Source organism: Juglans microcarpa x Juglans regia, chromosome 5D (assembly GCF_004785595.1).
Source record: "Juglans microcarpa x Juglans regia isolate MS1-56 chromosome 5D, Jm3101_v1.0, whole genome shotgun sequence".
Taxonomy (NCBI): domain Eukaryota; kingdom Viridiplantae; phylum Streptophyta; class Magnoliopsida; order Fagales; family Juglandaceae; genus Juglans; species Juglans microcarpa x Juglans regia.
Genome location: NC_054602.1, coordinates 35,755,918 through 35,769,207, shown reverse-complemented (window position 1 = coordinate 35,769,207; position 13,290 = coordinate 35,755,918). Strand labels below are relative to the sequence as shown.

The window sequence follows — 13,290 nt, the reverse complement described above, 5'->3', positions numbered from 1 at the left end:
CATGAAACTTTTTACACCCTAGGTATCAATTTATAAAAGGTCCGAAACCCAGGGATCTTAAGAGTAATCTTTCCTTAAAAATTAACCTTGCATTACATGTGATAATTTCAGTAAATCAAAACAAAATAGGTTGGACACAAATGGTTTGTGCTTTCTTCTAGTCAGGAGAATTAAGAATCCTTGCACTAGTTGTAGCAGCGATTAATTCAGCACACAGACGAATCACCAAAAGTCAATAATGGCTTGCAAATTAAATGCTTCTCTGGGTATAATTCGACCTGAGACTTAATTTAAGTCGAACAGGAGACTGAGACAAAGGCTAATGAAACGATTATTGTGATTTGTTAATATGAAATGTAGCGTCTTGGGAAAGCTCGACTGCCGGTGGAGCAGGGAGTATATACTTCCTTGAAAATGAGTTTGCACTGGCTTTTACCTATGATCGCACCTGGACAAACAAACATCTACAAATATAATCGCACGTGGAAAGCAAACAAGACTTGCATGCTAATTGCTAGATTTGTACAAGAGTTGTGCTAGGCTGCCGCTAGCTTTGACCGCCTAGCACAAATGTGTGTTTTTATTTTTTTCTCATTTTTCATTTCATATTTTTTTAACATATTTAAATATTTTTAAAAAATAAAAAAATACATCAATATACAAAAAATCATTTTCTTAATCATTAAGTTAAAAAAAAATTAAATACACAAGCTGTCAAAGTAAGATGGCAAAGTAATGGGACAAACTAGCATTTTCCTTTGTACAAACATCACCGCATCGCAATCAGGCTACCTATATTCCCGAGAAAGGCAAATCTACAAAATACTTGTTCAAAAGAACCACACAAATCAAATGATACAATACAAGATCACTTCGAAAGCCTCGTGAAAAAGGGCAGTGCCCTTACGTTATCCCATGATGATTGATATATGATACAGAGCCAAATGAAAAACCAATCCTCTGGCAGCAATCTTATAGCGCCCATAACAAATTAATGAACAATCTAAATTTCAGTTAGACCACACATGAACCAGACCATGCCGGTTACCCGTATAAATCTCATTCCGTTCTTCATCATAGAAAAGGGCAGTGATGTCTTCCAGAGCCTCTGCAACCGTGCTCCTCACCCTGTAGTGATCTGGCTGTTTTGAGCTGCCTGCACTGCTGCTGCACTCATCGACCTTGGGACAGCTGCTGCTTGCAGTTATTTTAGCCAGGCATTTCCCAGTCAAGATGTTACTGATATTGACAGACCCAGCTGCATCCAAAAGTAAACAATGAGACTACAGTTCTGATTCCACCCACCTAAAATATTCTCCTCGTGAAATCACAACCTGACTTCAAGCATCAAATAGTGACAAACTCACAACTCTGATGTGATCTTCATGCGCTTTATTATGAAACAAATGCAGAAATTGAATAAAACCTCCCGCCATCGTTCTTATTCAAGAAAATAAACACTTGACAATTCAAATAAACAAAGAAATTAAGTTCTATAAAATATGCACAACCTTGCAGATGCAGGAATATCTAAAATTTCTATAATATTGTGGCCTTTGCAATAACCAAAGAAAAGCCCAAGCACATCTAGGCCCATACCCCAAACTGGACCAGTCAAAATATTGCAATTAGAGCCACTTGGAATCATCATAAAAGACAAGAATTTCTCCCTCAAAGCAATCTAGTATCCATTCACCACTACCTCATACTACACTTGGGGTACGACACCCTTGCCATACATCACAAAAATTGAAAAAGACTGACTTCAACATGAATTCAGATCAAACTACCAGCCAAACCGCTACACAAAATGGACCGTAAAAAGCCACAGTTGCAGAAAAATAATTATATACTCAAATTCAGCTGTTAGGGTTATAACTAGCCAAAAACAAAACCAACCGAAATTCATCAGAAATGAAACGATCCCACCTTACCCAAGAAATACTTAAGCAAATTAATCAGATGAGCGTTTATTAAACCTGGTAGCCAAAGCAAAGCAATCATGTATTCTAAATTTTGTTTAGTAAACCAAGAATAATTACTCTAGATCTCAAGTTAACCAAAACCAATTAGCAATTCTTGTGGCCAATCTGAAATAAATGCATCATGGTTCTCCAGCCAATACTACAAAGCAGAACTCAAATGGACTTCAACAGAATGTGACTACTTTAGGGTATAAGTAATATGTTACTGCCTTATTCAGTACCTTTTTCCCCCACAAAATTATTAATTTAGGGTTCACTATGTGAAAAATTATAAGGTAAGGCAGATTTGATTTCAAAAGAAGTTCCACAGGCAATCATACAAATTAGGGTCACATAAGCAAGGCTAGCAATAGCCATCAATCATTGGACCTTTAAATAATTACCATTTCCTTCCATCCAATGATCGTCAGAATCTGCCTTGCAGTAAGATATGATAAGGTCCTGATCACTTGTAATATATATGTTATTTGTATTGCAGTCAGGATGCCATAAAAGGTGATCCTCAAATGATGTCACAAGCTCCCCACGAAAGTTCCAAACAGAAACTGTTCGATTCCTGAATGTCAGGAACAACTGGTTCTCATACAGAAAGATAAATGCAGATGGAGTCATGAACTCAGTTCTGCTAACTTCCATCATCTCAGCATTTCGAACCTACATTCAAGGGAAATGATATTTAAAAGGTTAGGATAATCAGAGGCTGCTAAACAATGCCAAAAGAGACAACGACTTACATCAAGAATCTGAAGATTTTCATTTTCTTGCTTAACAAGAAGCTTCTCATTGAATTGTTCTATGAAGTCCACCTTCTTGCTTCGATGAAGTAGATGATTGAATGATTTGAGAACTGTGCCATCTTCTATTGATAAAATCTTGAGAGGGACGTGACTGCTTATCCTATTGAAAATCAATAACATGATTCCTGGACTGTACCAAAAAGTAGACATGATAGGGGTTAAGATGAAAACATAAGCAGTGTGATGCAAAAGTACAACATCAGAGCAAGGGAATGAAACTTCATAAAAAGCTTGGTTCAGGCAAGCAAATAAGAACCAATCACCACATACACACTCGCACATAAAGCCACACGTAACAAAATTACAAAAAGGGCACCACCATGCACCTAATTCATTGTGATTCTTTTTTTTTTAAGTAGTTTACTGTGATTCTTGCCAGGAATCAAAAGCAACCGCCTACCAATGCTTACTAGACAAATCAGTGACCTGTCAACAAAATGCACCCGTGGACCATGAGATCCTCACATCAACATAAAAACCAGATGTTAATTAGGATAACTAGAAGAGGCAGACAGCAAGCACCCAAAATGGCATGCTGTCTTCATTGCAAACCATAGTTTTTTCTATAGGTAAAAGAAGTTTTATTGATAAAAATTAAAATAGGTGTAGCCCAAGTAAAGACGTATACAAGAGAAAACACTAGTAAAAAGCTTGACGTAAATACAAGAAAATCATGAAAGCTGAGTCCGTTGCAAACCATAGTTACATACGAGCATTCTTTTCAAAAAGAGCAAGATACCCCCATTGCATCTTCAGCATCTGCCTTAAAGCATTGGGGATATCAGATTTCACAGTTTCTCTTTCTAATGAACTTGTTAGTGTATTGGCTATCATCTACAACATATTAGAAAAAAACCACATCCATATGTAATGCATATACCAATGAATCAATGACCTAGCACACCACCTGCACATTGTCTTGGCAATAAAAGCAAAGAGATTCCAATAAAGATAATAACTTAATCCTTTTACCTTTTAACCATATATACTCATAAGATAAAAAAGTAGCAGATACAGAGACTCATAAATTTACTCTGTTTCTCACATCTCACTTGAAACAGGAAACAGGTGCACCTGTGTACTTGGTCTATGCCGTTTACTATCAATAAGGTTTGACTTTTACTTATAAAAAATAAAAAAAAGTTGTGTTAGGGTATTTCTTTACAGCATAATTGAAACCACGGAGAACATTACCATCAGACAGAAAATTATGGAAAAGTCAATCAAACGTTATTTTCACTGCATAGGTCGTCCTAAACTAGGGATGCCAGATCTAACGATTTAGGCCTCGTTTGTTTTCAAGAAACATCTCATCTCATCTCATCTCATCTCACTTCATCATTACAACTTTCCCAAATTCCCACACAAAATAAAATAAACAATTCAACTTTTTCAAATCCCAAAACAAAAATAATATTAAAAAATATATTCTAACAATATTTTATTCAACTTTTTAACTTTAATCTCATCTCATCTCATCTCATCTCTGAAAACAAATGAGCCCTTAGAAATGCTGTAGCTTACATTGATAAAATATATAAATAATAATAATGAAAATTTATGGACATCTTTAACTAAACTATTATTTTAATCACTATAAGCACTGCCAGGATAAGAATTCTAAGTCAGAGAAAACAATGGATGAATTCAGTAAAGATAAGTTCAGACACACAAAGTAGCAAAACTGTTTCAGAAGGAAATGGGGGGAGAGATTACCTGATCTTGATTTCTTGCACATGTTTATCTGATATGGAGTAAAGCATGGTATAGTTTTTCAGGTCAAATACCTTGTATATACTGACAATATTCATTTTAAGGTCTTGTTAGCATCCACAAAATGATGTGCATTTGGCACCATAAATAAACTGTATAAACACCAGCAAAATACCTGTCTTGTGCAGAGTAGGTTAGCACCTTTCCATTAACATCATCAAACTCTACAAACCCGGGCCATTTCAGAGACTCGGACTCAAACAGAGCAAAACCAGCATCCGGTTTTCCCCTCCGTATGTACCTAGCCATTTAACATGGGAAATATCAAGATGAAGGATAAACATAAGATAAAGTTAAAGGGATCAAAATAATAATAATGAAATGGTCTGCGCACTCAATCCTTGTGGATCTGCATTTCAAAGAGCTGAAGTTGTCTGAAGCATAAACGGACACTGTGATAAGTGAGTCATTGTTCTTATTATAAAATAAGCTCCGGATTACTTCATCAGGACTAACATTCAAAAAACATATCCTCTTGTTTGTCTCTGCATCCAACATAACCAAAATAACATACAATCATTTTCTTCAATGGGATATAAGCTTCAAATATGTACAAAGTTATATAGTCAAAGTAACGATTTGTATAGTAATAGTAGTTTAAGAATTTTAGTACCTCTACTAAAAGCTGCACACACACCAGAATGTGCTAAAGCAAAGACGATTTCCCGTGCGGCCACTATCTCAATAACTTTTGTTCTCTTCATCAAAAAAGGCAATATCGGGGAACAATGCCCCTTGGGGTCGTGAGTATCATATTCGTCCTGATAAAAAAAAAAAAAAAAAAAAAAACAATGTGAACAATTTTGAAGAAAAATGCATTCCACCACAAAAACCTGTTGGATTAAGATCAAATAGATCAAGCGGGGGTTTATATGGAGTATGCCATGCATAATTTGACTATAAATAAATATATAGTTTACTAACTAATTCACAATCATCACCGAGCATTATTCAGATGCCAGCCTCACAACCTGAAATTAATCTTGGGCAGAAACCGAAGACGCAAACTCGAAGCATATGTCAGAAACCCTACATGAAGAACAGAGAGGAAGTGAAGTGAAGGGGAGAACTGAAGAAGCGGTTGTCTGCGAAGGAAAGTAGTAGAAGGAAGTGAACTGGAAACAGTGCCATTTGAGGAAGCTGTGAAACAGTGCGTGGAATAAGCGAAACAAATCGTTTAGAGGGTGTTTTGGGTTTTGTCGTTGGGTGTTTTACAAGACGCAGAACCTAGGTGTAGTTTTAGAGTCTGTCGTTTAGGCCTTATATTATACGCAGCGTTTTGGAGATATAACCAAACAATGCGTTTAATTGCTGTCAGTTTCCTTTAGTGTTGCGTCTGTTATTTTATCAATTGTCAATAGTTAGTTATCGGGGAATCTCATATAGGGAGGGGTTGTTAGCAGAGGGAAGCATCTGGAATTTGCTTGTAACTAAAAATTGCATGGAGGTTTAGGGATTCCCTCGAAGAACCCTATTGACAATACAGTTTCTATTATTGAGTCATTTTCACAAATACTTGCTACTCATCTTCTCTACTGCTTTTCAATTAATTTTACATACATATTCACTAACCCAGATTACAAGCAATGTTCTAAGAAATGGTATCCTAGAGCCGTTCGATCCTCATGGCTGAAAATACACATTCTCGGCAGCAACAAGAAGGGTTACAATGCCATGTAGAGGGCTTGACTGAATGGCTTCAAGACACAAGGGGTCGGCTGGACCAACTCACAGATCGCCTGGATCAACTCACTGATTTAGTGTGTACTCTTGTGACTAACCAGAACACAATAGAGACCTACAAGTTCCAAATGACACAGATCAGTTTCAGCATAGGGGTTTTTTACCTCGCGGAGTTCGTTTGGATTTTCCTGATTTCGATGTGGCCAACCCATCCGGGTGGATATTCAAAGCTTCTCAATACTTTGAACTCCACCAAACACCACCTACCCAATGGTTGCTGATGGCGTCTTATTACATGGAGGGATAAGCTCTTGTCTGGTACCAGGATGCTATTGACTCAGGATAGTTCACCAACTGGGACACTTGTTTGCACAATGCTGGTCCGCTTTGGACCAAGAGCTTATGACGACCCTATGGAGACCCTCACCCGTCTTAAGCAAACAACCTTAGTGGCAGCTTATAAAATTCAATTCGAAGCCCTCTCCAACAGATTAAGAGGCCTTCCTGATCACCACAAACTAAGCTGTTTTCTAAGTGGTTTTAAAGAAGAGAACGGGTTACCTATTCGTATGTTTAATCTCCTTACTTTAAATGCTGCTTTTGGGTTAGCACAAAAAAAATCCCTTAAAATCAGTCCTGAGAAAGCAGGGGTTCAGCAAGGGGTATTCTAATACTTTTGGCTTGAGTGGGGAAAGCAACAATAAGAACCAAAAGTATAATGCTCCTACTAGGAAGATATCATCTACTTCAATGGATGAAAAGAGGAGAAAAGACCTATGCTATCACTGTGAAGAAAAATAGAACCCAGCCCATGTATGTAAAACCCCTAGAATCTATCTGTTGCAAGGGCATGAGGAGGTAGATGACACTTTGGGGGAAGGGGATATGGTTACTGAGTTAACCAAAAAAAGGGGAGTCACTCTCTCAACCAGTGAATGTAGAACCCAAGATTTCACTAAATGCACTCACGAGGACACTCAACTCTAAAACTATGAGGCTACTTGGTAGAATTGGAGGAAAGCAGGTGGTGATCATAGTCGATTTTGGCAGTACGCATAACTTCCTCGACCCCTTGATTGCTAAGAAAACTAGGCTGCTGGTGGATGACACAGAAGATTGTGGTGAAAATAGCAAGTGGGCAGATTATCCATAGTGAGGGGTATTGCAATGCAGTCCAAACAAAAATACAAGGTACTTCTTTCCACTCTCCTTGTTATGTATTAGCCCTTGGGGGCTATGATATAGTGTTAGGTGTAAAATGGCTAGAAACTCTTGGTCCGATTATATGGGATTTCACTAAGCTCACAATGAAGTTTATGTATGGTGGTAGGGGAATTGAGTTAGTAGGGTTGAGTTTGAAAAAACTCACCATAGAAAGGAGTAATAAGTCCTTGTTAAATTCTGTTAACAAAGGGAAGGGGCTGTTCTTGGACCTGTTGGTAGGAAAAGAAGAGGAGAAATCTAGCCATTGGGGGGAGGAGGTGCAGAACATTCTCACCAAGTTTCAAGGAGTTTTTGGAATTCCAAAGGGGTTGCCTCCCTCACGTGCATGTGATCACATAATACCCTTAAAGAGGGTACTCAACCCATCACAGCAAGGCCATACCGATATCGAAATAGAAAAAATTGTAGCCGACTTGTTAGAGTCAAGAGTTGTAAGGCCCAGTTCCAGACCTTTTTCTTCACCGGTGTTGTTGGTGCATAAGGCATATGGGAGTTGGCATATGTGATTATAGGGTGCCCAATCAAGAAATAGTAAAGGATAAATTTCCAATTTCAGTTATTGACGAGCTACTGGATGAGTTGCATAGATCAGTGGTATTTTCCAAGTTGGATCTAAGATCCGGATACCACCAAATAAGAGTGGTGCCTGTAGATGTGGAGAAGATAGCTTTTAGGACTCGCGATGGGCACAACGAGTTCCTCGTGATGCTCTTTGGGCTGACAAATGCACCATCAACCTTTCAAGGGTTAATGAATGATGTGTTTCGACCCTATTTGAGAAGATTTGGACTAGTATTCTTTGATGACATACTAGTTTACAGTAAGTGCTGGGATGAGCACCTAGAACATTTGGAGAAGGTGCTGGAAGTGTTACAAAAACATCAATTGTATGCTAAACTATCCAAATGTCAGTTTGGGGTTTCAGAAATTGATTATCTGGGACATGTGATCAGTGAAAAGGGGGTGACAGCAGACTCTAAGAAGGTGGCAGCGATGTTAGATTGGCCTAAACCAATGAATGTAAAGTCCTTAAGGGGGTTTTTGGGGTTGACAGGCTATTATCAAAAGTTTATTAAGGGGTATGGGGTCATTGCAGCCCACTTATATATTTACTCAAAAAGAATTCGTTTGTATGGACTACTGAAGCTATGGAGGCTTTTAATAAGCTGAAATCAGCTGTTACACAGCCCCCAGTACTCAGACTTCCAGATTTTTCTCAGCCATTCACCATTGAGTGTGACGCTAGTGGGAGAGGAATGGGTGCAGTTTTAATACAAGCTGGACAGCCACTAGCCTATACAAGTAAGGCACTCAAAGGAAAGGCACTTCGTCTCCCCACTTACGAGAAGAAGCTCCTAGCCTTGGTAACTGTTGTGAGGAAGTGGCAGCCTTAACTTTTAGGCTAATCCTTCATTGTAAAGACAAACCAGAAAGCTTTAAAGTTTCTTTCGGAGCAAAGGGTTGGGACTGTAGCAGCCCAACAAAAGTGGATCAGTAAGTTGTTGGTGTATGATTTTATAATCACTTACAAACAAGGAAGAGAAAATCTAGTGGCAGATGCCTTGTCACGAATGGAGGAGCAGAATGAGGGATGTGAGGGAGCACTAGCTATGATTTCTTTTCTCATGCCTAATTGGGTAGAAGAACAGAAGGCTAGTTATGAAGATTCGGCATATATGAAGGAAATTGTTGAAAAGTTGCAAGAAACAAAAATCCACCTAAAGGTTATCAACTCCAGCAAGGGTTGATATTGAAGAGGGGAAGAATTGTGGTGGTGACTGATTCCTCTATTTAAGGGGAAGGTAATGCAATACATACATGACAACCCTATAGGGGGCACTCAGGCTACTTGAAAACTTATCAAAGAGCCAAAAGAGACTTTTATTGGAGGAGGATGGAGAAGGACATCAAGAAACTGGTTCGAGAATGTGATGTTTGCCAAGCAGTGAAATATGAGACAATTCCACCTGCAGGGCTCTTGAAACCTTTGCCAACTCCACAGCAAGCCTAAGTCGATGTCTCCATGGATTTCATAGAGGGATTGCCTATGTCCTAAGGGTTTAATGTGACCTTGGTTGTGGTCGACAGATTTACTAAATTTGGCCACTTCATTCCATTGTCCCATCATTATACTGCTTCAGTAGTGGCCAACTTGTTCTTAAACCATGTCTTCAAATTACATGAGTTGCCTAGGACTATTGTGACAGATAGGGATCCTATCTTTGTGAGCTTCTTTTGGAAGGCTTTCTTCTCACTATAGGGATCTACCCTGAATCACAATTCTCCCTACCACCCTCAGTCGGATGGACAGACGGAGGCCTTAAAGAAGTGCCTCGAAAAGTACCTAAGGTGCTATGTAGGAATGAAACCCCTGAGGTGGGTGCAGTGGCTAGCATTTGTAGAGTGGTGGTACAACACCTCGTATCACACTTCTACTAAAATGAACCCGTTTGAGGCCTTGTATGGCTACCCTCCTCCCCAGCTACTATCCTATGTCCCCGGAACTTCACAAACAACACAGTCGACCAAACACTTCAAACCAAAGATCAGATTATCAAGTTGCTGAAACAGAATTTAGAGAATGCAAGAAACAGGATGAAGATGCAAGCTGATATGAGGAGATCGGAAAGAAGGTTCAAAGTTGGGGATTGGGTTTACCTAAGGTTGCAACCCCGCCAAAAATCTCTAGCCACTCACCGGAATATGAAGCTCGCACCTCATTTTTATGAACCTTTCAAGGTGATGCAGAGGTTGGAAAGGTGGCCTACCGCCTTGATCTACCGAGCTCTTCCAAACTCCATCCCATTTTCCATGTCTCGTGCCTCAAGAAAAAAGTTGGGGCCCAGATCCAACCTCTAGCCACCCTTCCTCCAATGGATGCACACGGTGAGGTCCAGCCTGAACCAAAATCCATCATAGATTGCCGCATGAAACGCTAAGGGGACAGGGTTGTGACTGAAGTCTTGGTCAAATGGGCGGGCACATCTGAGAAGGATAATACATGTGAGGATTGGATTTTTATGGGAGAAGTTATGGCAGTTGTCAAAAACCCTACATGAAGAACAAAGAGGAAGTGAAGTGAAGTGAAGTGAAGTGAAGGGTAGAACTGGAGAGGGAGTTGTCTGGGAAGGAAAGTAGTAGAAGGAAGTGAACTAGAATTAGTGTCGTTCGAGGAAGCTGTGAAACAATGCATGGAATAAGTGAAATCAATCGTTTAGAAGGTGTTTTGGGTTTTGTCATTTGGGTGTTTTACAAGACGCAGAACCTGGGTGTAGTTTTAGAGTCTGTCATTTAGGCCTTATGTAATACGCAGCGTTTTGAGATATAACCAAACAATGTGTTTAATTACTGTGAGTTTCCTTTAGTGCTGTGCCTGTTATTTTATCAATTGTCAATAGTTAGTTATCGGGGAATCTCATATAGGGAGGGGTTGTGAGCAGAGGGAAGCATCTGGAATTTGCTTGTAAATAAAAATTGCATGGAGGTTTAGGGATTACCTCGAAGAACCCTATTGACAATACAGTTTCTATTATTGAGTCATTTCCACAAATACTTGCTACTCATCTTCTCTACTGCTTTCAATTAATTTTATATACATATTCACTAGCCCAGATTACAAGGAGTGTTCTAACAGCATAATATGGGGAAGTATGAATTGGGTATTAGTAATAACAGTAATATCTCAGTAATGAATCGCAAAATCAAAATTATTACTTTTTAAAAGAAATGTAAAATTAATTTCTTGATAAGTTTAACTGTGATATTATTGAAAGAAACGTCTAAAGAAAGAGAGAGACCATCAATCGCATGTTCCGGAACCTCTCCTGGGAATTGGTGATGGTTAAAGCGCGATGACGCTTGGAAGAAATCTCTCGCCTTTGAAGCTTTTTGACGCTGTTTACGAATCCTTCTCCTGGCCTAACCCTTTTCTTATTAGCCAATATCCTTCGATTCGAGCACGGCGCCGATAACCTCCGTCCTTCCATGTTTATATAAATCTCTATTCAATTCAAGTCAATAGTGCAGCATCATACCCAATTCAAATCGCTCACCAAGATCTGATCTGGATGCTATTCCCATCCGCCCAAAACCCTAATTCCGAAATTCAAAGCTTACACCATAACTATCAGCAAAAACAACACAAATACAATCTCTCTCTCTCTCTCTCCCCCTTGGTAAATAAGGGGATTGAGTTTAAGAAAGAAGACAAACCTCTGTTGAGGGAGAGAGGGAGGGAAGAAGAAGCATTACCGTTACATCAATGTATGAGAAGCCCATGCACAAAGATCGAAAGCGTTCCTGCACGTCTACTTTAGTACTTTCCACCGCTACCACCGGCCATCAGGACTGAGTACAAACTTTTATAAATTCGGGATCGGAATTAAGGGTTTTTTTCCAATGTAGAGTCGAAGTCTGGACACTGGAGACGAAGGACAATTGACGTGGTATAGTGACACGTCAGTAAATAGTTTCTCTTTTTTTAATTCTGTCCCGGTCCTGCGTCCCCTTATAGGGTGGGCAGCACCCCTTCCCCGTCTCCCGTCCCCCACTCCGAGGATGCGGAGTTGGGGTGGGAGGCAGATTCTTCAATCCATTCTATTTTTTTTTACTTAAAATAAAATACTATATTTATTTAATTTAAAAATTATTTATAAGTGTAAAAGTAATTAAAAATATATTTTTAAATTTAAATTATAAATTTAAATTTTGTAAATATGACTATAATTTAAAAATTATGTAATTTTTAAATTTGTTAATGTATATTTTGTATAAATTATAGTATATTAATTTTTAAACTATATAGTTTTTAAATTTATTAATGCATATTTTGTGAATAAGTCTAACAAATTGTAATATATATTTATATATATACAATTTGTAAAATATAAATATATATTTATATTTATATATATGTATATAATATATATATATATATAAATAGGGGAGGGGGCGGGCCCACCCCGCCACTCGCCCCCGCTAGGTGCCCTAGATGAGGGGCGGGGGGCCTCGCCCCCGCATGGGCGGAGCGGGGTTGCCCATCCCGCCATGTGGGGGCGGAGCGGAAGCAGGGCGGGATAGCGGGGGCGAGGGCGGGGCCCCGCTGCCCACCCCTAGCGTCCCCTTTGTTTTTTAATAGAGAGCCCTTGCGCGACAAGTTCCCTGCATTCCCAACCCTAACCTCATCGACGTTGTGCCAATTTTTGATAGAAAATACATAATAATAAAATAAAAAATAATAATAATATGATAAATTCAAATCAAATAAGGTTAGATTCAGACACGAAAATTTCTTTTCTTTTAAGGAGATTCAAATCCTCTACAATTTACAAAATTTTAATTTAACTGATAGAGTAGAATTCTTCTTAACTTGATTTTTCTAGGATACAATAATCCAATCAATCGTCGTATAGCTTAAATTTATTTTGCACAAGTGATTGAGCTTAAAGCTCTACTCAAATAACACCTCTTTTTTATCTGAAAAATCTCTCAAAAATATTTACGCGCACACTTTGATTTTTCTATCAATTTCTCTCTATTTCGTACGAAAAGAAGCACACCAAATTCCAGAATGAAAAGAGAAACCTCAGATGTAAACGAAAAAATGGAATAAAGAGAATAAAGACAGCCCCAAAAGTCACAAAAACCACTATGGAAGCTTAAATACATAAACCGGTAAAGAAATAAAAGAGAGAATTAGAGAGAGAAAAGATTCAGACGGCTAACTTTCTCCCATTGCCGTTAAAAATAAATATCAGAAGATTTTTTTGTTAGTCGATTATTCACTTTGACATATTAGATGCCGAAAAATACTGTATAAATCTTCCTCA

General features: G+C 38.6%; 1 protein-coding gene across 2 annotated transcripts; it reads right to left on the bottom strand.

The window, feature by feature from the left end:
- Window positions 1–816: 816 nt before the first annotated feature.
- LOC121264886 lies at window positions 817–11,931 on the bottom strand. 2 transcript variants are annotated; one of them, XM_041168227.1, is made up of 9 exons: window positions 11,714–11,929; window positions 11,260–11,554; window positions 5,169–5,316; window positions 4,890–5,040; window positions 4,671–4,796; window positions 4,499–4,579; window positions 2,720–2,912; window positions 2,369–2,639; window positions 817–1,258 (listed from the first exon to the last, which is right to left on the bottom strand). In XM_041168227.1, the coding sequence occupies exons 2-9, from the start codon at window positions 11,446–11,448 to the stop codon at window positions 1,011–1,013; spliced, it is 1,407 nt and encodes a 468-aa protein (XP_041024161.1). In that variant the 5' UTR covers window positions 11,449–11,554; window positions 11,714–11,929; the 3' UTR covers window positions 817–1,010. The 2 variants fall into 2 exon arrangements, with proteins under 2 accessions (XP_041024161.1, XP_041024162.1); XM_041168228.1 differs by lacking the exon at window positions 11,260–11,554 and having other exon boundaries at window positions 11,714–11,931.
- Between the last annotated feature and the right edge of the window lie 1,359 nt (window positions 11,932–13,290).

Excerpts from the sequence above, each read along its gene's own strand:
- LOC121264886 (XM_041168227.1), bottom strand. The coding sequence starts at position 11,448 with ATGGAAGGACGGAGGTTATCGGCGCCGTGCTCGAATCGAAGGATATTG. Across the intron at positions 5,317-11,259 it reads TCCGGAACATGCGATTGATG|GACGAATATGATACTCACGA; the intron begins GTCTCTCTCTTT and ends TTTTTTTATCAG. Across the intron at positions 2,640-2,719 it reads AAAATCTTCAGATTCTTGAT|GTTCGAAATGCTGAGATGAT; the intron begins GTAAGTCGTTGT and ends CCTTGAATGTAG.